Below are 25,599 nucleotides of genomic sequence, written 5' to 3'. Positions count from 1 at the left end.
CTTTCTCCTCATAGTTTTATTTTTGCTTCATGCATTTCAATATTATATATGCCTAGTGAATTAATCTCCAGGAATGCTTTTTAAAATAAAGTCAATTTTAACTGATATTAATTTTGTTGTACCTACCTTCTTTTCGAAAGTATTTATCTGAGATATCTTTTCCATCATTTTAGTTTAAAAAATTCTGTACTCTTATAATTTATATCTGTTATGTTATAAAGAACTTATAGCTTTTTTATAATATGGAACATTTATTCTATTTATGTTTATCTTTGATTTGTGATATTTTGGGGTTTATTTCTACATTTTTTTCTTTCTGCTTGTCTTACTTTTCTTTCTTACATTTTCTTCCCCTCCCATGCACCAGATAGTTTAATAATATTCACTTTTGCCTATACTTTTATTGTAATTACTCCATAAATTTTAACATGAACACTTTATTTATGAGTCAAAATTTGATCTATGGTCCTTCCTCTAGAATTATATAAGGTCTTTATAACAATTTAAATACAAAGCCCTTTCTGAGCTTTTGTGATTCTTTATTATGTGTTTTTCCGAAGTTTGTGGACATTCTCCTCCCCAGAATCAAGCGTCTATATTCTGCAAAGTCTAGAACTTTCTTTAAATTCCTTCAGTGTCTAATACTCTAAAAGAATAAATTTCCAAATAGAAGCTGACTTGACAGTTTTATACATAAGAAATTACCTTGTAAAGCCTTTAGTTAGAATTGTGTAAAGTTGGATTACCTTAAGATCAGGTATAATAAACGACCAAATGTAGAAGGTGGCCATCGGATTTCCCTTGCACGTAGGCCAAATGTGCTAACGATAAACTCCTCCTAGTGACAATTATTGATAAATGCAACTCTAATAGCAAAATATCTTATAGACATTACCAGTAGCTGGCTCTCCTCTCCTAATAGGCACTCGTAGTATTATTGATGTTAGGTGGGACTATTACACTTCCTTTGCCTCGCCTAACAAAATACGAGTAGGAGTTGCCTGTGTAACTTCTCATTGGAAGTGGACAATTGTTCATGCTCTCTGTCCCAGACTCTTTGACCAAAGTGGCATGTTTCATATGATGCAACCACAGGATGACGGTGTCTCCATTAGCTCAGATCACTAAGGAAACTGCCTAGAATACAGTTGTCTGAAGAGTTGCCAGACCCACAGCAAACCACATTATAAAGGAATAACTGTGTCGACACAAGGGCTTTGGGATTATCCATTACTGCAGTATAATTTAGCCAAATCTAACTAATAATATATTTAACTTAATTTTCGTTGTATGAGCCAAAGCAGATACTAATTTTTTTTTCATATTAAATATAAGGTTACTGAAACACAGCAGAACTATGTTGCATTCTAAGGTCATCCAATTTTAGGGATCGAGACCTGGAAGTGAATTTCCCTTATACATAAAATATAAGACATACATAAGCAATTAAATTAATAATGCTTTATTTCACTAAAGCCCAATATAACTCCTATTTAACACTTCATTAACATTTGTAAAATGAGTTCTCCATTGTAATACTTACTTGGAACTATAAATTCTATTTCTTCTGACATAGCGACTCCCAGTTTATTAGAAGCAAAACAGCGGTATTTCCCCTGAAAGTGAGATATGTGTCCTTCATTGGGGATCTTGAATGTTCCTGAATTGTTAAATACAATTATCCGAGGGTCAGAGAGATCAAAAGGCTTGTCATCTTTAGTCCATGTAAATCTATAAGATAAAACTACCTTTAGTAATCACAAAAAGAATCACAATCATTTCTTAATTTTAAAGCATTTATAAAAAATGAACAAAAGTGATAAAACCAAAATTTATGGTAAAAAATATATACATATTTGACAAATGGGAGAATAAAATTTAGGGTAAATTTTGTAAATTTAAGTTTAATTATGTTTTCAATTAAAGTTATCTAATTTTTTTAATTAAAAAGGTAATACAGGATTATTGCTGATATTATTGAGACTGCAATGAATATAATGTATATAATTTCTGTTTGTATGTGTGTATGCATAAAGAACTCACTCAAAATCCAAAAGCTCATAAGCTAAATACTATTACATTTCCTCATATTTCCTACTATATGAGACCATACTGAATATGTCATTTTGCCAATTGATTTTTAGAGTTAATTAAATGCTACTAAAGACAATTTTATGACTATATTATTTTCTTTTATGTGGTTATTATTTTAATTATTTAGCCATTTTAATATTTTCCCTTTCATGACCTTTTATGTTTATATTATAATAAACAACCCTACATATTTATGTTTTGGGGACTTTTCCAAATATGTCTTTATGCCAATTCCTTAGAAATGAGATCAATAAAAAAATAACGTAAGGAAGTTTTATAGTTTTGCAAAATGTTGCAGAATTATGTTCCAGAAAAATAAATATTCATAGTTAAATCCTTACCCTAGTATGCTAGAATGTTGGATCTATAGACAATGATGTAAAAAGCCTTTTTAAATTTTTATCAATCTAATAGACAAATAAGAATTTACCATGTAGATTTTACTCAGTATTTTATATAAGAATTACTCATGTAAATTGGGGTATATTTTAGGACATGATATTCTTATATAACCTATCTGATTTTTCTTCCAACGAGCATAACAAGCCTTCATTGTACACATAATTGTATTAGAAGTATGCTTGCCCAACCACTCTCCCAACTTCTTTGACTTCTCTCTGTGTGTTTTATATTTTAATAGTGACGAATGTATCATATTATCTTTTGACATGGTAATCCAGTTAATGTATATCATGATATTGATGATCTATATTCACATTGGTTAAATAAATTATCCTTCATTCCATTATAATTCTATTCATATTTTCATACATTGATTGAATATATTCTATTTGTAAAAATATATAAATAATGATAATTTAATGTTAATGATTTACTAACGATTTTTTAAATATGAAATTATTGGGCAATAAAAATGTTAGTCACAATACAATTTAAAATAATCAATTTTCAGTAAGTGTGTTTCTTTTTAATGAATATAAACGAATCATGCAGGTCAATAAAAGCCTTTAGCTTTGCTTCCCACTTCAGATTCACTCAGAATTTTAATATCTGAAATTCTTCCAACAGCTTCTTTTTCCTTACTTCCAATACGTCCACATTTCTTTCTTCCTCCCGAAACATAGAAGGTATTTTGAAAAAGCTCATCAGTGACTATAATCACCTGGAGTTACAATTATTTAATAAAACAATACTAGATGGTAATATTAATATACCATGCAGATATTAACAGTATTCTGCCATCTGAGATGACAATATTTCTATGACAACTTAAAAAAAATCAAATAACCTATTCATAGAATAATATATGTCAAATTTAAAGATATGTAATAATAAATGTGTATAGGATATTGTTTATAAATGTGTTAACTGTGGCTTAATGCTACCTTTTACTAAGTAGAATAAAAGATCTACTTTTTAGCTACCTTGTTACTTGCAGGGTAAGGAACTGTTGAGCATTTCTACTCAAAGTATTGTCAAAGACAGCTCTAAGTATTTAACATAAGACACCTTGGTTTATGGTAAAACTAAATCCAACTGGCAGAAAAACATATGCAAACTAACCAAACTTTAGTTTTATAGGCATGGGATATCATTCACCTGTAAACCTTTAGGTTCAATCATGTGTCCAACAAGCTTATCATGGTCAGAATAAAAGTTGCATAAAGAACAGCATGCATTTAAAGAATCACTTAGTTTGAAGGAACACTCACGTGGGTTCTGGGTTTCCTTTAGCTTCACATTCAATTTGAAAATACTCATCAAAGGGAAAGGCAACTTGCACTTTTGACTGTTTTATGATTGTTGGAACCTGTTGAACTAAATATTAAAATATGCACTTAAACAATACGCTATGCAAAAACTGGGCAAAGCTGATTTAGTTATAACAGAAACAATTTAAGCCTACTTTGTATACTGATAAGTGAACAAATGATACAAGATTGAAAATCATAGAACAAATCTGATTTCCTCTTTGCAACATGTATTTACTTCTAAGGAGCATACTTCACTGCCATCATTTCATGTTGCCATATATGTTAAATTTTATGTAAACCCAGAAAAATGTAACAATTTTTCAAGCAAAAGAAAAATTGTTGTATTGTCACAACTTTAAAATATCTATTATTGAAATTATTGGCATGCAGTGTATCGCACTTACTTTAAAAGTTGTGTTTATAGTTTTCCATGCTTCCATATAGACATTATAACTAATATACTGCTTTTGTATTGTTTTTCCCATTGAAATGGTAAACCTTATTTGATAATTCTCCTATTATTGAACATTAGTTTGTTTTCTGTTTTTCCTTTCCAGGCAACATGTATTTCAGTAAATTTTTCCTTTATTGAATTGCTGATTTATGATAAATTTCTAGGCACATACACAAATGGTAATGACTGTAGATAAATGCTAATACCATTTCACCAAGGGCTATTTGCCACAAATAACACATGAATACAGTGGCCCTCCATATCCTTGCTACCACTGAACACCCAAATTTAAAAATGATAAAATATTTTACTAATTACTACAAAGGAAAAGATAACCTTCCCATTCTCTTTATTTTGATTCCAAGTATTGCATTGGTTAATAAATATTTTTCCATGAAGTTTAAGATTGGTCATTTCTTATTTATACATTTTTCTTTTATGTCTTCTTTCTTTCTTTCTTCTTTCTTTCTTTCTTTCTTTCTTTCTTTCTTTCTTTCTTTCTTTCTTTCTTTCTTTCTTTCTTTTTCTTCTTTCTTCTTCCTTTCCTTTCCTTTCCTTTCCTTTCCTTTCCTTTCCTTTCCTTTCCTTTCCTTTCCTTTCCTTTCCTTTCCTTTCCTTTCCTTTCCTTTCCTTTCCTTTCCTTTCCTTTCCTTTCCTTTCCTTTCCTTTCCTTTCCTTTCCTTTCCTTTCCTGCAATCATCCCTCCTCAGCATCCTAAGTAGCTGAGACTGGAGGTGTGCTGTCACACCAGCTAATTTATATTTTAAAATATTTTTAGAGACAGTGTCTCCCTTTGCTGCCCAGTCTGGTCTCTAAGTCAAGCAATCCTCCTGCCTCAACCTCCCAAAGCACTGGGATTACAGGCTTAAAACACTGTAATCAGCTGTTTTTATTCCTTTTCCCATTTATTTATTGTGAGCTTGACTTGTCTTCTCTTTTTTCCTTGTAGAATTCAACCTACTAATCATTATTATTATAAGATAGTACCTAATACATAATGTGGTTTCTGTTATTGTTAATAGATTCTTCAATTTCAAAATAACCCCTCATAGGCTGGGCGCAGTGGCTCAGGCCTGCCAGTAATCCTGGCACTTTGGGAGTGGAGGCTGGAGGATTGCTTGAGCTCAGGAGTTGGAGACCAGCTTGAGCAAAAAAGCAAGACCCCATATCTACTAAAAATAGAAATTAATTAGCTAGATAACTAAGAAAAATAGAAAATATTAGCCGGGCACGGTGGCGCATGCCTGTAGTCCCAACTACTCGGGAGGCTGAGGCAGGAGGATCTCTTGAGCCCAGGAGTTTGAGGTTGCTGTGAGCTAGGCTGACGCCACAGCACTCTAGCCGAGGCAAGAGAGTGAGACTCTGTCTCAAATAAAATAAAATTAAAATTAAATAAATAACTCCTCATCTTGTGACAAACTCTGTTAAGTGTTTGATAAGTAATGTTCAAGACAAATAAAATTTTTAAAAGTGCAAAGTGATTTTGTCTCTCACCTAGTCAAGCAGCTAGACCACATTCCTGAGAATCATCACTATAAAATAAATGTACTAATGCTGAAAACTTGGACTGTTTTCAAATAGGACATAAATCATGATGTAGATAAAAATCTACTGCCAATGAGCACTCAATATTTTTCAAATGGAGACATTCCTATTTTAGTAAATTTCTTAGGCCCTCTAATAAAGACACAAGATTGAATTTACAAGGAAATGCAAACTGTTCAACAGCAGGAACCTCACTCTGGCAAACATGTTTTGAGAACAGCAATTTGCAGACTGACACAGAGCCTGATTTAAATAGTAATATTTCACAGTAGAGTTATAAATAGGGCTCTAATATCTGTGACATTGGGCCAGGCCCTAAAGCACTTTCTGTTTCTCATTTGTAATATTAAGGATTCAGTCTAGCTAAGTTGTTCTCAAATATTTTGATCACAGGACTCCTTTAGAGTTATAAGACATCCCAAGGAGCTTTTGTTCATGTGGGTTATAGCTAACAATATTTATTATAATGTGAATAAAACCTGAAAAATCTTTAAAATATGTACTCACAAATCCATTTAAAATGATCCTATAATATGTTAAAATAAATCACATATTTTACAAAAAAACCACTAAATATGAGAAGAGTGGAGTTAGTTTATATCATTGCAAATCTCTGTAATTTCTTTAAAAAAGGCAGCTAGATTTTTTTTATCTGCTTCTGTATTCATTCTGTTGCAAAACGTGTATTTGTTTAAAGATAAAAAGACAATTCAGCCTTACACAGATACGTAGTTGAAAAAAGGTGGAAAACTTTATTGTCCTTTCTGATGATGATTGTGGATATTCTTCTTGGCTAGTACAGCAAAACTCAGTAAATGGTGGTTTCTTATATGTTTATTGCAATGTAGAACCTGAAACCTATCAATAAACTTTTCATATTCTCTCATGTTAAACTAGTTTACTTATGGGTTTTCTTAACATATGCATGATTTTGTAACATCATGCAGTGGTCATTTGGAAAAAAAAATATTGGTTCCCTGAGTTATGCAGATCTTCCAAATATTGATGTATGTCATTATAAAATATTGAAAATTCACACTTGTTAATATTACCACTGATCTAAGAAGAGAAGTCTTAAATGTTGGGAAACGTTCAAGCTCCCAGTGGAGAATATAAGTTTCCCAAAATTCTAATTTTTGCTTGAACACTCAGGATTTTATCACTGACAACATAACATATGCTGTCAGTTTTTTATCTTAAAAGTGATGGGCTCGCTTGGTTGGGTTTCAGGAAAATATCTGCCTTAAAACTGTTTGAGCAACTGTAATTTGTTTGTCAGTCATAACTTTCAAGGGAAGACAGTGTCCAGTTTGAGATTCAAGCAATGATACCACCAAGAAATAGAGATAATCATCCTACTTTGACAGACAGCAAAATTAGTTTAAGTCTATTTCCCGGGTCATCCCAACATTATTCAAGGGTATGTATTCAAGAGTGGAGAATTAATAAAATCAATGACATGTAACTGCTTAAACAACTACAATATTAAGCAAAACTGGCTTTGCTTTATTTTGGTTTTTGTTTTTTTTTTACTCTGAGTGTATGGCCACTAAGAATACCTTGAGGACTAGTACAGTTTGACGTCAATGCCTTGAACTATGCTAGGGCAACAGCAGTTTTACCACGATAGCTTTTGTGCCATCAGTGAAAATGACAACACAGTGAAGAATGAAAATGAAATCTTAGAATTACTGTGAAAACAGTTTGACCTCATGGGCCATCTGAATGTATCTCTGGGACCCCAAGGGGTCCACAAACCACGTTTTGAGCATTGACAGCCTGACATGAATAATAAATTAATGCCCTTTCCAAATTATAAAATTACTTTTTTAATTTTTTCTATTTTTCCTAATAAATCTGATAAGTGCGTTTTACTAGCTTATGGACATTAGCTCAAGTTCGGTCTGTATTTGTTGGGCATTTAGTAGACATTCGTAGACATTTTGGTAACACACGAACAACATCCATGCCTTCATTGACATTTACCTTGTTTCTGATTACTCCTATTTCTAAGCAGAGCAGGTCTTGAGCTTATTGCAAATTCATATTATTTAAATTTTATTACAGTTGTAAACGGTGAAGGATGATGCACAATAGCAACAGTCCCTAAGATATCAGCTAATAACTTGCGAACAACTTGTTTATTAGAACATTATTCTTTCTTAAATTTGCTAAGGTTGTAAAGGCTCAGCAATAACTAATTATTCAGGGAATGGAGCTAATAACCTTTGGGTATTTATAAGAATATATATTCTGCATTATAAATCCTTTCCTCTATAATTAGGCCAATTACAGAGACACCAGACTCGTTGACATTCAAATTAGATACCTGCCTTGGTTGCATTTCCTAGTGAGTGCTCTGGAGTACTGAAATAAATGAATAATATGCAGTTGTTCTGAAAACATGTCATTAATATTTTATAACAATTGTTGTCTAAGGACATTACAGCATAAAAATGCATAAGTACCCGAGACAACCAGAATAAAAATGTGTGCCATGGATTAATACAAAATTTCACATCCTTCACCACTGGTGAACAAAGTGAGGAATGATGAAGAGTAAATGTATTATATATGTCAGGGAATATGATTAGGAGTCTGAATAAGGAACTTCAGTGGCATCTTTCTGGCTACTGGGAAGAAAATGTGAAATTATTAACCCCTTTTTCATAGAAACCACAAATCTTACTCTCAACTTGGCGTTGCATACTCATACCAAAAGGATTGACTAAAAATGAAGGTACTTCCCTATCTTGACAAGAATTTGTGCGACTAGACTGGTCAGTGATGAAATTGGATATATTATACGTAGGCTGAAAGATTTCTCCTAAATGTAAAGAGAACTTTAAGTTTGTAGATCTGTCCAGAATCCCTTAAGAAATGAGAATATTGAAACAGAGGCTTAGTCATCTGTTAAAGACAGCAGAGAAGGGATTCTTACCTGGGCTTACTGAGCTACAAGTGCAAGGCTTCCCAAAGTGTGTGACATGAAATTGCTCCAGAAATTAATTCAAGGTGGCCCTCAGAAATAGTTTTAAAACACACTGTCTTATACAATCAGAGAGTTATTTCCTTTTCTATTCACAGTCTGAGTACTTCAAAAGGAAAGTTTCAGCTCAGTGTTAGTACTTTTCTAACATTTATTGAATTTTCCAAAATCAGGATTATTTCCCTAGAATTTAGATGAGCCACAAAGGCCGTTGCCAATGCTAAGATTTTAATAAATACCCAATTCTTCTAATATTATAACTCTCCAAATTATATGGAATAGACAGTAAGGATTATTCTTGAACTATATGGATAAAAATTTCTTAATAACTTCTCAAGGGTCTTTTAGAGTCCATGTGCTTATAATACAAAAAATTCCCTAAACTCCTATACTATAGTCCTGATATACTATTACATAAACTGTATTTGCAGATGCATTATTGTTGAACTATTAATTAGCATAACTTATTCAAACTGATTTGTGATGATTAAAAAATCTGCATTCATTTTTACTAACATACGTTAAACTATGTATTTCCATAACACTACAGACTAAACTTTGATATGAATTCACACTATCTAGATTTTGAGAGTTGATATCATCTATACTTTTCATTGTAAAATGGCTTTTCATTATTTTTCTAATTCATTCTTTTCATTGTTAAATGTTTAATCATTTTGAAAAAGAATACAAAGTTTATTCAGTTCTTTTTTTGTCATAATTGGTTAAATGCCAGTAATTTTATGAATCATAATTCTCTCTGAAATAAACTTGGGTATATAAAAGTAAAAAGCAGTTTGTAATATTACAGATGATCCTAGACATATGAAAAAATACCACTTGATTTATAGGTTATATTTCTCATTGTGTGCTTAGTTTACTTGAGAGACAAAAAACTTGAGCTGTAAAATAATTATAACAGCCAAATATGAGCCATCCCAAAAATGAAAAAAGCAGATATGATTTCTGATGACAGATCCCTGGAAAATATATAAAAATATGCTAGAAAAGACACAACCTCATTCCACAAGTATTCTACTTAAAAATCAAAATGCAAATATAAAATTTCATAAATAAGTATTGAATGCTGCTACTTTACCTGAGGGTGGTATTTCAATTGCTGCTGAGAATTTCAGCAGGAGGAAAATTACAGATATGATTAATCCTCTTCCACTTAAAAGCATCTTCATTGCTCTTCAAAAAGGAGACAACCCAGAAAGAATGAAAATCTTAACCTCTCCTTTTATTTTTGATCGAAAGCTGAATAGACTGCAGTTAACCTGGAAACTCAAAAAACAAACAGAATGACATTTTGGTTCACAAACTCTAAAATATAAACATATCAGAAGTTAAATACATTTTTCTGTTTGGCAGCATTTTTCCTCTTTATGGAACTGTTCTCTAATAACTTCACATAAATAAAATTAGTTTTCCTTTTTCATGTGTAAGGTAAAGAAGAACAGATATACACTATTTTGTAAACCATAAAATATTCCAATGAATTATATTTGTAACTTCTGAGGAAGTTTTACTTGGAAGGCATGCTGTATACACTAATGACTGTTGATGGTTAAGAGAATGACTTCATTTGGTTAATTTCATTCAAAGGGTCACTCTTTTTCATCTAGTTCTTTATATCTAACCCAGTTGAGTCATTAAGGATCATAAATATACATGGTTAATTTTTCTTGTGAAATAACTTTTCATGTTACATATTTCATCCTAATAGAAGGTAGTTAGTTCTAGGATGATATAAGGAAGGGAAATATAAAGAACAAATGATTAAGGCCAAGCCATCTTCATTAAAATTTACTAAGGTAGGCTTGGTTCAAGCAGAAGATAAAGCCATTAATTGCTTCTCGTTTAAGGAGAATGGTTATTATTCACCCTAAAGTTTATAAAAATAGAACAAAGATTAAAATTTCAATTTTCCCTACTTTACTTTCTCTTATAGTTTCATTTTGTTCTGAAACATTGTGATAATAGACACCTCAACATTTTTATGATATATCCTTGACAATAATAATAATACAATAATTTGCTCAAAAATGTGATAACTAGTCTTTCAGGTATATAATTTTATTTTTTTTCTTGGAAATGAATTACTCTATTTGTTTACTTAGAATTGGTGGGGAAAAACTTTGTGAAGAAAGAGACAGGAAAGCCTCTACATTTATACTTAACTTCAAGTATTTTGACTGGGTTAAACTGCATCTCAAGAGATTATGGGCCTACATCTGCCGTATATGTGTACATGTTGGTCAGATGTAAAGTAGTAACTAATGATGTTGTTTTGTTTTATAATTTTAGAAGTCTTAAGGGACAGATCTCATTTATATTTTACTTTGAGAAAAGTTACATTGCTCATGAAGGAAAATAGGAAAATACTTCACTCTTCTTCCCCCCTAAAAGATGTTGTAAATCTTTGCCCTGAATTAGAATAATGGCATTACTCTACTTTGATCTCAATCAATCCACCTGCAAAATAGAAATTGGAAAAAGCTATCCTTGTGTGTTTCAGAATATTTCCTAATGACAAATAATTTTATACTGAAGATTTAAAAATATTTTCAGGCCAGGCGCGGTAGCTCTTGCCTATAATCCTAACACTCTGAGAGGCGGAGGAGGGAGGATTGCTTGAGGCCAGGAGTTCTAGACCAGCCTGAGCAAGAACCCCATCTCTACCAAAAACATAGAAAAATTAGCCAGGCTATGGCTCCAGCTATTCAGGAGGCGGAGACAGGAGTTTGAGTTTGCAGTGAGCTATGATGATGCCATTGCACTCTAGTCCAGGTGACAGAGTGAGACTCTGTCTCAAAAATAAATAAATAATAAAATATTTTCAAATATGTCATTATGTTAATTGACTACTTTCCTGATGAAATGAGTTATTCTAATCAACAATATAAAATGTAGAGAAAAAATACTTTTATTATAAAAAGCAGAATTCTGCCTAAATTACAAAAAATGAGCTCTATGTATTTGCAAAAGCTGGGAGACACTGAACAGTATATTTATGTTTAAGATGAAAAATCTGAGGAAAATATTAATGTCTTTGCCCTTTGATTCTTTCTTTTCTTACTCTTTTCTGAATCACTTTGATAATAGTCATCTAAATGCATTGTTTATAATTATCCGTCACTCTTTACCTGGAATCTACTTGTTATTTAATATCGGGTTCCGTTGATATTAAATGCTGATTGCTTTAAGAGCTTCTCATATGTTTAATGACTTGTCCTCTGTAAGGAGCAAGGCTTTCAAAACTATGATGCTACCAAGAGACCGTATTTCCAGATGAATATCTCATCTCACCCTGAAATAGGGAATACAAGTACCTAGACAGCCAGATAATTTAGAACAAGCTCAATTTCAATCAATCTCCTGATTTAGCAAGTTCAATGCTCTCTAATTGCTGCAATAAAATAGTTCGTAGATACTAATTGTTCAACATTGGTGCCTTTTAGAATTTTAATAGTCTTAGGTGCATGATCTTGGCTCAAGAAATTCTCTCCTATAAAACGATGTCACAGTGGACCCCTGCCTTTAAATAAGACTATATGTTAAGAGACATAACAAACATTGATGACATCATTAGTTTCCACAATAGGAATAGTGGCTAATTCTACATATGACCTTATCTCCTGCAGGGATTACCTTCAATTTACCTGGAATTTGTATGTTCACGGTTTGTAACATAAAAATTATTAGAAGTTAAAATGTGACCCCTACAAGAAAGATTCCATTTGGTGAAGAAAGTCCAAATATAGCTTTTAGATTGAAAAGGGAAAGTCAGTCTTAATTTCATTGTTAGAATGTACAAAGGGCACATTGTTTAGTAAGTCTGTTTTATAACAATAATACATCAATACAATTATATTCTCATTTATCTTCCTTAAAAGAATAGACATTTAATGCCTCACACCAGATCTCAAAGATAAAAGCAATTGATATAACTCAGAATGGAATTGGCACTAAGACAAGGACAAAATATACTAAAATATTTTTGAGCCTCAATCAATAACAATAACTCAGATCCAAAGAGGAATCAATTAATTTTCATGAAACTAGATAAATGGGGTTAAATATTCCTACTATCTTGGCTCATCCTTAGAAAGAAGAAAACCATCCCTGACATCTAATTCAAAAGAAAATACATGTCTTGGCTGGGCAGGATGGCTCACACCTGCAATCCCAGCCCTTTGATAAGCTGAGCAGGAGGATCACTTGAGTCCGGGCATTCAAGACAAGGCTGGACAACATAGCAAGATCCCATATCTACAAAAAATAGAAAAAATAGCTGGCTGTGGTGGTGGGTGCCTGTAGTCCTAGCTATTCAGGAGGCTGAGGCAGGAGGATTGCTTGAGCCCAGGAGTTTGAGGCTACAGGGAGCTATCATGGTACCACCGTACTCCATCCTGGGTAACAGAGCAAGACCTTGAGTGTAAAAAATATATATATATGATTAAAAATGTAAACATTTTTTTAAAAAAGAAGTAAGATGTCTTAATGTTATATCATATAATGGATGTTTCCTGACTGCTTTCGCTTCTCCAGTATGACTAGAGGGATAAGAACTATCCACTGGTTTCAAGACATTAACATAACCATGGACAAGCATGCATATGTCATAGGACTACTCCAGAACAAAAGCCTCTAACACATACACATCGTCAGTATTACAAAGGGACCTCATAGATCTCTCCGATGTTTATGAGAGAGCTCTGTTGTGGAAAATCTAGAAACAACTTTCTTCCTTAACTCAAATTTATCTTCTGCCTCGAGAAGTGGAAAAGAGAGTTGGCTAAGCCTTCGTCAATTCTAGCTGGCCTCCCAAGTCAATGAAAAGCTACTGAGGCTTGCTGACCAGCCGCCAGGAGAGAGTGACATGTAATGAACAAGATCATAGGGAAAGGAGTTAGTATAACCTGGCTTCAAAGCCATCACTTATTAGGTGGCCCTGGGCAGTTCACCCAACCTCTCTTACTCATCTTTGCAAATGAATGTAACAGGTTCAGCCCTATAGCAAACTTATGATTTATGAGGGTCAAATGAGGCAATGTAGGATTAACACAGGAAAATAAATAAAATTTGCTAATAGTAGTGACAGTGATGGTCCCTGTGTCATTAGTGATAATGAGGGTATGGACTATAAAATTCTGCTGCAAAGAATATGGTTACCTTGTATAACTTCTGTTAGAGAACTGTAACTTCTATAACAAAATTGTAACAACTTAAAAAATAAAAGTTTATTCTTTAAAATATTCAGTGGTAAAAAGGCATTAATTGATTTAGAATATTCCAAAAAAAAAAAAAAAAATGTAGAGGGAACCTGGTAGATTGATCACAAAAGCTTCCTTAATTCTTCTCCTCTCCTTTTATGCACACACTTCTCCCAAGAAACTATTTCTACACTTCATGAATCTGGCAGACCTTTGACCACTAGAATGAGCTTTGACCCTAAGCCTCAACAAGCCTTGCACTTTTTTACTCTTTTTCTCTCCTCTGTCTCTGGGAACTCTGCTCAGCTATCATAAGAACAAGCCTGGGCTACCCTGTTGGAAAATGAGAGACATGTTGCCCATCACCCCTGTAATCACGGCCAACAGCCAGGCAGCCACTAAATACAAAAGGGCAGCCAGCCCACGATGACCTGCCAGCTGAGCACAGATGCAAGAGCCAGCCAGGCCAATATCAGTCAAGACTGGCTAAGATCAGCAGAATCTCCCAAAGAAACAGGAGACTTAGGAAAAATAATTAATGTTTATTTTACTAAATCAATCTGTTTGGGATAGTCGGTGATGTAGAAATAGCTAATTGATACAGAGAGGACAGAAGAAGCAAATTGATACAATATTAAATATTGTAGAAGCAATACACACACATACATGGGGGTTCTTGATATGATTCTATTTGGGGGTGTATTTTAACATTTCCATAATAGAAACATTGTTAATGGCTATTCAGTCTGTGGAAATCAGAAAAGCAGCCTAAAATACTGCAACAGCAGTAAGGAAATTCCTTTAGGCCAAAATTAGACAAAGTTATGAGAATGCTATCCATACCTCTTCTGCAGGAACAAAATTCAGAAAATGCTGGGTCCCCTTAAACATCAGTGTGTATGTTCTGTATATTCTGCGCAAGTAAATAATGTAACTCAATGCTTTCTTTTTCTTTTTGGTTTAAGAGTTTGAAAGGTCATAGCCCAACTAAAGAAGATGTAAGCCCAATTCATAGTGCATAATTTTTTCAATCATAGTAGCCATTAGTATATAGTCAGATTGCCTTTTCTTCTTTCATGATTTGATCTTTAACTCAACACTTTTGCATTATGTTTTCATTGGAGACTGTTTGAAATTCTATTTATAAAGAAAAGCATAGAAAGGCAAAAGCAAATAAAATGGATTAAGACTAAATTATCACTTTGGATATTTTTATATGTATGTGTGCATATGTGCATGTGTGTATTCCACTCTATAAATTGTACACAAATGGAAATTACTTTAAAATTAGTTGAAAGGTCTCTGGCTAGTATTAATGTATTCCAAATGATAATCATTCCTAATAATCACTTGTTTTTTTCACCTAACAGTAATGGTGTCTTGTTTACACAAAACCTTCAACACTCAGGTTCTCTAATAGTCTTAAGGAATAATAAACACTTTTACTTTCCTTTTTGTTAATAATGTTATTCCAATTTATATTATGGAATTTAAAAATAAAGAGGTTTCTGCCTCATCTTAAAGTGCACCAGAATCTGACCAGTGTGGTAAATAGACCAAAAAAAAAAAAAATAGCTTAGAAAGGCTGTTGTAATAGCATAGTGCATTTTATCTCAGTGATATTTTTCAAAGCCTTGGCACTTTCTCTCAATAATAATTCACTAATATGTTTCCAGTCAAATTTCCAAAGAGAAAACATAACAAGGCAAATCCAAAGGAAAAAGGCAACCCTTTAAGATCAAGATTTTAAAAACTCTCATTCTATGGCAGCAACTGCACAGAGCAGAAATGTCAGTGACGATCCATCTGCCGTTTTTATAGAAGGCATGGGATGTATACAGCACCCCCCCCAAAAAAAAAAAAAAAAAAAACCTGCTGTGTTGACATTCTTCTTTACTGAGAAACAGCTTTAAGTTGTTTCAGCCACTGTGAATTCCAGAGATTGAAATTAACTTCGTGCATGCGAAATCATTAAACAACATTTTTCTACTCAGGAAGCTTGAAATAGATGAAAAACTTTTATTATAGCCAGCAGGAAGGCCTATATTATGACACTGGCGTCCAAATGATAGTTTTAAAAATAACTCAGTGGGATTGTATAATAGTCTGAGACGGTGTTGTAACTGGAAATTGTTTAAATTTTCCTTTCTCTCCACAATAAAAGGGCTTAAGAATCACTGAGTTGCATCCGGCGAGGTGGCTTATATAAACCCATTTGACATTTTCATGATAGAGTGGATGTCACCTTCACTTCCCTGTGACCTCCAGGGGCCCCTTAGGAAACTCCCTTCTGCGTGATTGTCAGGCTAGGGTAAACTATTCCCTTGATCCGGAATCAGGCATTAGGGGGAAGAGGTTCAGCACATTTCCATAAGCCTGAAGTGTGATCGGAATCACTCAACACCTTGAAGCTGAGGAAGGATAAACACAAAGAAAATTAAAAGGCTTTTGTTCCATCACCTGCTTGCCTAATACCACAAATCAATTTACAAGTGTCATAAACACAGTAATCCTGAAATAACTGTTAATGGCTTTTCACTCCAAAAACAAAGGAAATACTGTACATTATACCATATCCATTCAAGCTCTGTTTCATGTTTCTTATCACTGTAGTGACAAGACAAAAGAACTGCTTGGAGCTTAACTCATCCTCCCTGCAGAGCTGACATATTTTGTGTCCCAGCAGATCAAAAAAATGTTGATTTTATTATAGGAAAATTGATTTTATTGGAAAAAAATGTCAGCTTTAGTTAATAACCATGTGAGATAAACTAATATCATTAATAATATCATTTATTTGACTAGCAAAATACTGTAGCTGAGCTATAATAGGAATATAACTGAATATAACATATAAATATATATATTTGTTTGCTTGTTTGTGTCTCCCTTTATTTATCTAAACATTTAAAATTATTAACCAATAGTATACTATAATGACATATAATTCATTTTTTTTTCAAAGTGGAAGGAAAACCACCAAAAGAAAACTACCAAATGTCAAGGTCATTTCACTTCAGGGATGAACAATGTGATCTTACATGTCAACAGTAAGTTATCCTCTGAGTCATTTCTCACAAAACAACTTATATACCAGTGATGGTTATATAGGGACTATTTTTCAAATTAGAGAACCACCACAGATGTAGTAAAATACACTAGACTTAAGTGTACAGCTCAGCACATTTTTACATATGTGTACATCCATGTAACCACTCCTCACATCAGGAGTTTTAGTCTCCAAAAGCATCCCACTGGCTTCATTCCTAGGGGGACACTTTGCGATGGCACAATGTCTAGGGAATGCCATTGGTCTTCAGCGGGAAGAAGCCATGAATCCTACATAACCTGTAGTGCTCAGTACAGTCCTGCCCAGTAAAGAATGGCCCTACCTAAAAAGTGAGGCATAATTGGTGCTTTAGTATGCTGGGTTTTAAAGGAAAGTTGTGTGGTCAATAAAATACAGATATGTCACATGCACTGCTCTCAAAACAGTCACTTTGGAAGACAGTTTGATGGTTTCTCACACAACTAAATAAACACATATGATTCAGTAATTGCACTCCTTGGTTTTTACCCAAAAGAGTTGAAAACTTATGTCCACACAAAACCCTACACATGGATATTTATAGCTTTATTCATAATTGCCAAAACTTGGGAGCAATCAAGATGTCCTTCAGTGTGTAAACTGTGTTATATCTAGACAACAAAGTATTATTCAGTGCTAAAAAGAAATGAGCTATTCCACCATGAAAAGACATGGAGGAAACTTAAATGCATACGTGAACTAAAATAAAATCTTAAGGTTTTTAAGCTTAAGGTCCAAGCTGACTGAATGGACCTCCTCTTGGCCAAGGGGACCCCAGAAATGTCCTACAGCTGAGTTGCTGGCCACAAGAATGTAAGTCAGACACGCCTAGTCATGCTCCTCCTTTCCTGGAGATGTCCTTTGTAACTCATTAACAGGCCTAAGGCTATGCAAGACAAAGCTTAAACCACACCTTCATGTCATTTATGCACTTAACAGATCACTTAAGTATCAGTATACGTCTGGTGGCTTGTCTCTGATTAACAGACTTCCTTATCTTAACATAAAACATTCCAAGCATTTAGACAAAGCTTCATTTTTTTTAACAAATTACAAATCAAAGAATCTTTAAACTCACCTATAACTTGTAATCCCACATTTTGAGATGTCCCACCAAGCCAACATACACCTTCCATATATTGATTTATGACTTTACATGTAATTCTTGTCTCCCTGAACTATATAAAACCCAACTGTAAGCCAACCATAGTGAGACCACCTGCTCAAGGTTTCTTAGGTGTGGCTCTCTGGGCTATGGTCACACATATTTGGCTCAGAATTATCTCTTAAATTATTTTGCAGAGTTTGGGTTCTTTTCTGTTGACACATGTTATTAAGTGAAACAAGCTAATCTGAAAAGGCTGCATACTTATGAATCTGCTTTATTGTGAGTTGATTTTTCAATGAACCTTCCAAGGGTAAAGTGGAAGTTTTCCCCTTGCTCAAACAAATTCTTATTGTCCTTGCCCAGAACGTAGGAGGCATTCAATACATTTTTCTGAATAAATGAATGAACAGATGAATTTCATCCATATGTCCACAAAAGAATATACTCTGAATAAATGTAGACTGTTGATAAAATTCTGAATATCATTTTTTGTCATTCATCCAGAGACAACTCAGAAATGAAACTGTCTGAAATAATCATGAAAGGAAATATGGGTTTAAATACATAAAACAATGAGCTAAATATTGTTGGCCCTATTGCAGCAAGTCTATAAAGGCTAAGAGAAATTTCAATGAATCTCATTAATTTCATCAGTGTCTATGTAAGGCCAATTTATATTCATAGATTTTAATGGTTCTTACAAGTGCCAAAAAAACAGAGAAATAAATTTTCGAAAATTTACCTTAAATATTTCAGCATGGACTATGTGATAGTTGTGTAGGTGCTACTGAATTTTAATCCACTCCATAAGTATAGTTAGTTAATATATAAAAGGTTTTAATCAAAACTCTTCCAAATCTCTAATCTAATATAGCATTGGCAACCATATGTGTGAGCATTGAAAACTCATTTGAAACTAAAGAAAAAAAAAGGCTCTTTTTAAATAATTCTCACTACTCCCACTAGAGCTAAGCTTCTGGAAATTCCATCCTAGATTCACCTCTCTTGGCTCAAACCTACAAATCCTCCAGAGAAACTTACTTCCACCCAAGGCGAACTCCCTGAAGGTCCACCAGCCTACACCTGCCAGCCCATGCTGGAAACCTAATCATAATAGCCTTACTTTCCATATCCCTGCTGCCAGCGCTCTATAACATAGCTCGATTTGCCTACAAGTCCAAGAGACCCTCTAGCATATCAGAACAGTAAACTCTTTTTGCCAAGTGTGGCCTTAGTTCTCTTGGCTAACACCCCCCTCCCTCTTTAGGCCCCTTATGGCTCTGCTTTTAACTCTCATTTTCAGACCCTATATTCTATCTGTTAGCATTCCCACAAGACCTAATTCAAACGTTAGCAGTTTCTCTCCAGTGAAATCCCCATTCTGCCTCTACTCTCACTTTTAAGACTGTCCATTTTCAACCCCTCCCCCTTAATGATTCAAATGGACTCTCTCAGGTAGGGTCATGCTTAGTCCCTGGCAAACAGGAAGCAGCTCTAGCAAATGAGACCTCCACCCAAATCCCCCAGTTTCTGAGTTCATTAAATAGAAATTTCAATTTTAACCAAAGTGGAGGGGGATGAAAGGTCGCCTTATTAATAACCTATCTAACAGAGGTCGCCTTATTAATAACCTATCTTAAAATTTGTAGTTTATTAAACAGAAAGTAAGAGAAATAAACTCTCAGCACATAATTGCTCCTTTAAAGAAAAGCTCACAGTAAAACCACCCTTTGTTTTCTTTGATTAAACACCTGGGACTCAACTTGCCTTCAAGCCCAACTTGTTATCCCCCAACATTTGTTTCACAGCCTTGAATACCCTTTAAGTGGGCAGTAGGAGTGTCAACTCTCTGCCTCAGTTCCTTCCAGAGACAGAGTCTGAGGACTCTGATAAAGTCAGCTGCACAGAGAGGGAAAAAAACGGAGACAAACACCACCACTCCACAGCTGCTTCTGTTACCAGCTGGCAACCTTAACTATTTCTTTCTCTCCTCTTTGTCCTGAGCTGAAATCCTGAGCTGCTTCTGCTCAGCTGCCCACACCTGTCCTTTTATTTTTCTCTCGTGTCATGCCCTTCCCACCTTTGAGAAGTAAAATAAACTTTCTTTCTTTAAAACTATTCGAATATTTAAGGTAAAATAAACTTCTCACTGCTTTCTAGTCTAATCTTTGTGAGAGAAATTTTTCTCTACCTGTGCTGTGAGCTCCTCATGAGGTCCCCACCCTAACAATACGTACTTCGGGTAACTTTACTTTGTAAAATATCAGATGGCTTAATCAGCATAATCGACATGAGAAGAATGTTCCATAATAAAACAAATGGTGTTCAAGATATAGGTGGATTTCCTGGAAATGTTTGTGCAAACACAAGCACCCTTACACAAATAGGGTACAAAAAAATCAAGGGACCCCTACAGCCTACAGAAAATATCATTGCATTCTAGGCTTAAGATTTCATTCATTCCTGCAATGAGTGTTTTATCCTGTGACTCTCATTAAAAGGGCAGCTAGATCTTACAGTCAGAACATCATCTCATCAGCCTTCAGTGAAGCTTTCTTGCAGATTTCAGTCACAGTGTCTTAAGGCTTAACAGCTGGGACTCTATCAGACTGACAGAATACAGGATATAACTCCGTGATGTGATATGCATATGTGTGTACACGCATGCATGTGTGTACGTGTACACACACGTATGAGCACTTGTGTACATGTGATGCCTAATAAATATTTGTTCACCTGGGCAACTTCAGCCTAAGACTATCCTTGTCATCCACCCTAAGGCATCTGGTGGCCAGATTACAAAACAGAACTACAACCCTTATCTTCCTGGAAGACTTGGAAGCTACCTACCAATATCTACAAAAGAATCTAATGACAAGAAATGAAAATTGGATTAGGTCAGGATGCAAACATTACAAAACTATTATATGCCCTAAACTTTCTCTATGGAAGCATTGCAAGAAAAGATACGCTTATAAATCTAAGGAAGTTAGCCCTAATTAAGGGTAAGGCCATTTCTAGGATGTTAAAGCATGGACTCCAAGAACTGGCACTTGAATGTGGTTCTATTTTTCTTTAATCATCAAATGGCAGTGAAGGATCTGGTCATGACTAGGATGGTCATCATAATTATCAACTGCTAATGAATATTAAACACTTGAACATGACATTGATCGATTCTTTCTAACATGGAGGACCAGGCTACATGATTAAGATAACTAGTTCATGATTTGGGGTATCTCACTTCTGATTTTCTATCTTTGCATGATTTTATAAGTGTTTTATATTTTTTTCATCTTTTCTGTTTTGTCCCCACAATTATTTTCTATTCTGTTTTATTCTCTGAGGCAAAAGTAACCAAGACAATTAAAAATGCTACAAGCCATATAGGTGATATTAAAAATATTATACTTTTTTCTCCTAAAATTTGTAGTTTACAAAAATATCCCTCTTACCAATGCAAAGCTTTCAGATGGAATATAATGAAGCAAATCAACTGTGATCAAAGAGACTTGAGTGTATTAATAAAATAATATTCATGCATAATCATGTTCTAGAGGTTGTATAAGCGACATTTCCTTATTCTAATTCATTAAAAAAATGGATAGGTATTTTTTTTTTGTAAATAGTTTAACAGGTGTATGAATGCCTAGGATATGTTAGTAAAAATTTTAAGCTTGTCACTGTACAAATTTTAAAAATCCACCTTATTCTATCCAAACCATAAGCTACAAAGTACAATTTCTAAGTACTTAAGATAAATGCATAAAGAGCTTATAATTTCCTTTGGCTCATCTTCTGCTCTGCTGGTGGCATTAGGCCTGACATAGTTGATTGATCATTCTTTGTGCTTTTATGAGGAGAATTAATGCCAAATCCTGGGCCAATGACCTAGATCCCTAAACCTTTCATATCTTGTCCTTATTCCATGAATAAGAAATAAGAACAGGAAAGCAATATCAGCTTTTTAAACTGATTGCTTTCTTTTATTTGCATGATAACCAGTTAGATACAATTTTCTAGGGTAGAGTTATGCAGTTTACTTAAATACATGTGTTGAATAATCTTATGCTTTTTGATTCCAATATTAATATTTCAAAAAGCTGTACTTCATTTTTATTGTCACATAGCATTTTAAATTAATTTGCTTTTCCTTATTGTACAACAAAAATATATTCCCCTTATAAAAGAAAATAATGGCAAAGAAGTTAAAGATCACACACCTCGCTTCTCCCCAACCCTGCCGTGCAACATTTATGGTATGAATCTATATTTGGTATTGCATCTATGGTATCGCATCTATATTTATTTATAATATAAATTTATGTTATATATAATACATAGTATGTCTTATAATATATCTGTGTTCCATAAATAACTATGGGGCTTTTCATGGAAAAGTCACAAGTTACCAGTTACTCTAAATTCAGTTTAGGAAAAGAATGTTTGAAGAGAAAACTGAAAGATCTTAAACTTCTCTAGCTATAAATTTATAATTAAGGCAGAAGTCACTGCCAGTATTGTGAATGTTCTTATGTTTGTCAACATTCCTAACATGAATTCATTCATTGGATATTTTTTGGCAATTTTAAGTATTCACTCTACACTAGAACAATTTCCTATTACAATTTTGGGATTCCAAAGAGAATACCATAGTCATTGAAATATCTTATATGACTAGCAAGTGGCAGTAACAAAGAAAGCATTCTGTAAATGTTTTGTTAAAACCCGAGATGAACTAAAAATGACTTTTAGCTATGGTCATGGTAATTTCTTCCTTGTAAGAACTAAAAATAAAATCCTAAGCACCTTTCCCACCACTGACTGAATGGACCCCCTCTTGGCCAAGGGGACCCCAGAGGAACCTTAAAAACTGAGTTCTCATTCTCCTCCCTTTTGCAGTTTAGACACAACAACTGACCAGCATTTATTTATGTTGAAATCAAGATCATAACACTGACAGAACAGACTCTTTGTGGCAATAAGATACCAAATTGTAAACAAGACCTAAGCTCATGCCAAGCGAGGGTTAAGTCACGGGCCCCTAGACTCAAGGAGGGAACTATGTTCTCACTGCCACCAGGTTTTTTTTTTTTCTCTAACAGCTAAACAAGCACTGGTCTGGAGATAAACAATATTAAACAATTGCAGCTCTTCGACCGCCAGACACTGACTGACTGCCCTGTTCCACAAGCCATAACTATAGCTCTGCTTGGACAGCAAACTGAGTTCAGTAACTTCCTCCTGGTAAGAGACCACTGACCATGGACTGGCTCTGGTCAGTTCACTGAGGCTGTGGACTTCCGTGCCTTCATGCCCCTGCATCACCTTTTGAGGTGTAGGGCCTAACTGTAATACATTTAAATGTTAAATCTCCACCCCAAAGTGAACGTGGGTCATATGTAACACGCACGTTTATTCAATGTGCATGCACTAGACCTCCTTCATGAATATTCACAGCCCTCCTATAACCTGTTGAATAAGTACACGTGGCTAACCCATTCAGCATAAATCCCCGTTCCACCCTCCTTCCTTTGAAGTGCTTGTTTTTTGGTCTCTGCCAGAGGCTAGCTTCCCAGACTGTCAGGGATGGCTGCCTTGTGGGCTGTAACCCTTTATAAAAAACAAAGCTCTTCTTTCTAAATTTATAAATTGGTGGCTTTTAAGTTGACCCTTGCTACAGAGATCTTTCCCTTCCATGGAAGAACTCAAACTGTCATTCTTTGCTACTTACATACCATTAACACAAATACATCTTAGCTCTGGAGATATGCTATTTTCATACACATTGTGGTTTGGCATGCCATTTGAATTCAACCTAGCTAACACAGAAAAAAAGGAAATAAAGTTTATCCATGATTAGGTATGACTGCAGTGTAGTTTATCAGAGAGTAATTGATCAAATAAAAGCTCCCACCCAGTCACTTAAAGGGTGACTTCTTTTTGGAAGAAGAGCCACAGGAAAGGAAACAATTTCCATAGAGTAATCATATGACGACAGTGGTTCTACTATGAGGCAATGCTGTATCTCTTCAGAAGTGGTGATTTTCACAGCAAGAATTCTGCATTTGCTTCTCCTACTTTTAACTAGACAATGCTGAATCTCAGTAAAGAGCTATATAATTGCAAAAGAATCCCTTCTCTGAGCAACCAAAAATCACCTCCATTAAGTGTTGAATTATTCCGTGGGGGCTGATGGTACTCAGAAAATAACTGCTGGCTCTCACAACTCATTCTTGCTTGTTTATTAGGTTAGAATTGCCAGTTTGTGGCTGGCAATGAATTCTCTTAGGCAACAAGCAATAGTGGCCTTTTGCGTTCACCTGATTTTTTTTTTTTTTTTTTTTTTGGTACAGCCAGAATAATCTAATTACTCCAGAGATGTGTCATCTGCCATTTGAAGCATCAGATGACCCCCCTCCAAAAAAAGTGGTCTGCAGATTAAGCCAGCCATGCATATTTGTGCAAGAAAAAAAAATTGATGGAAAGAGCTTGATGAGGCTCAGCTCCTTCCTAAGTAGACCCCGTGGGAAGATGATGAATCGCTTCTATTTTTGCCCTGATTCCTCAGCACTGCCTATCGGGGATGTATTATCCCAGTAAAAAAAGATTGGGTCAATGATCTTTTAAAAATAAAAACCTTCAATGGCCTCTCATTACTTTTAGAACACAATTGAAAATCCTTATTGTGTTCAGCAAATTCTGAATGGTCTGGACCCTGCACACATTGCTCACTGCTCCCTGCCCACTTCCTGGGCTCCAACTGCATGTTCTTCTAACTCCCCAAATACTCCAATCTTTTGTCATACACTTTTCCATCTGAAGCATGCTTCACTTCCATCACCTTTTGCCTAGATAGCAACTCTCTGTCCTTCAGGGTTCCAGCCAGCCTAGCTGTACTTTCTTAGAAGGTCTATCAGTATCACAAGGACTTGCTAATGGCAGACCCTCCTCGGCGAGTGAGTTAATGGCATTTACGAATAAGACAGTACTTATTTGCCAAATGCACACTGTCTAGCATTGCTTGTGGTAAAGAAAACCCGGAATCTATGGATTTATGGGGCATGGTCTCCTGGAAAAAGCATGTAACTATCTGAATAGAAAATGGAGATTTTCATGACCTCACAGTAATGTGAACTGCACCTCATCACTTAGAAACCTCCTACGTAAAACAACAGGGCCCAGTGTGTGCTTTGATGCGGCCAAACACTTATGCGCACATATGGAAATAGCATTCATTGAAAATCAAGCAGGTGGGACGGGGGAGGAGAGGATGGGTACATTCACACCTAACGGGTACAATGTATACTATCTGGGGGATGGGCACACTTATATAATAACTTTGACTCAAATGGTACAAAAGCAATTTATGTAACCAAAAAGTTAC

The 25,599-nt window shown here is 34.5% G+C and overlaps 1 protein-coding gene across 8 annotated transcripts in view; it reads right to left on the bottom strand.

Annotated features, from left to right (window-relative positions):
• The window catches only part of CHL1 (cell adhesion molecule L1 like), a 190,260-nt gene that overhangs the window by 68,728 nt on the left and 95,933 nt on the right, over positions 1-25,599 (bottom strand). For 6 of the 8 annotated variants that reach the window (XM_075998459.1, XM_075998466.1, XM_075998464.1 and 3 more), the window contains exons 3-5: positions 9,897-10,077; positions 3,768-3,873; positions 1,544-1,731 (exon numbers count right to left, since the gene is read on the bottom strand). In XM_075998459.1, the coding sequence (XP_075854574.1) occupies positions 1,544-1,731; positions 3,768-3,873; positions 9,897-9,987 (385 nt within the window). In that variant the 5' untranslated portion in view covers positions 9,988-10,077. Of the gene's footprint in view, positions 1-1,543; positions 1,732-3,767; positions 3,874-9,896; positions 10,085-25,599 lie in introns of all 8 variants that reach the window. The other 2 variants (XM_075998462.1, XM_075998465.1) reach the window with 1 other exon arrangement.

Source organism: Microcebus murinus, chromosome 28 (assembly GCF_040939455.1).
Source record: "Microcebus murinus isolate Inina chromosome 28, M.murinus_Inina_mat1.0, whole genome shotgun sequence".
Lineage (NCBI taxonomy): Eukaryota > Metazoa > Chordata > Mammalia > Primates > Cheirogaleidae > Microcebus > Microcebus murinus.
This window is presented reverse-complemented; position numbering and strand designations above follow the sequence as displayed.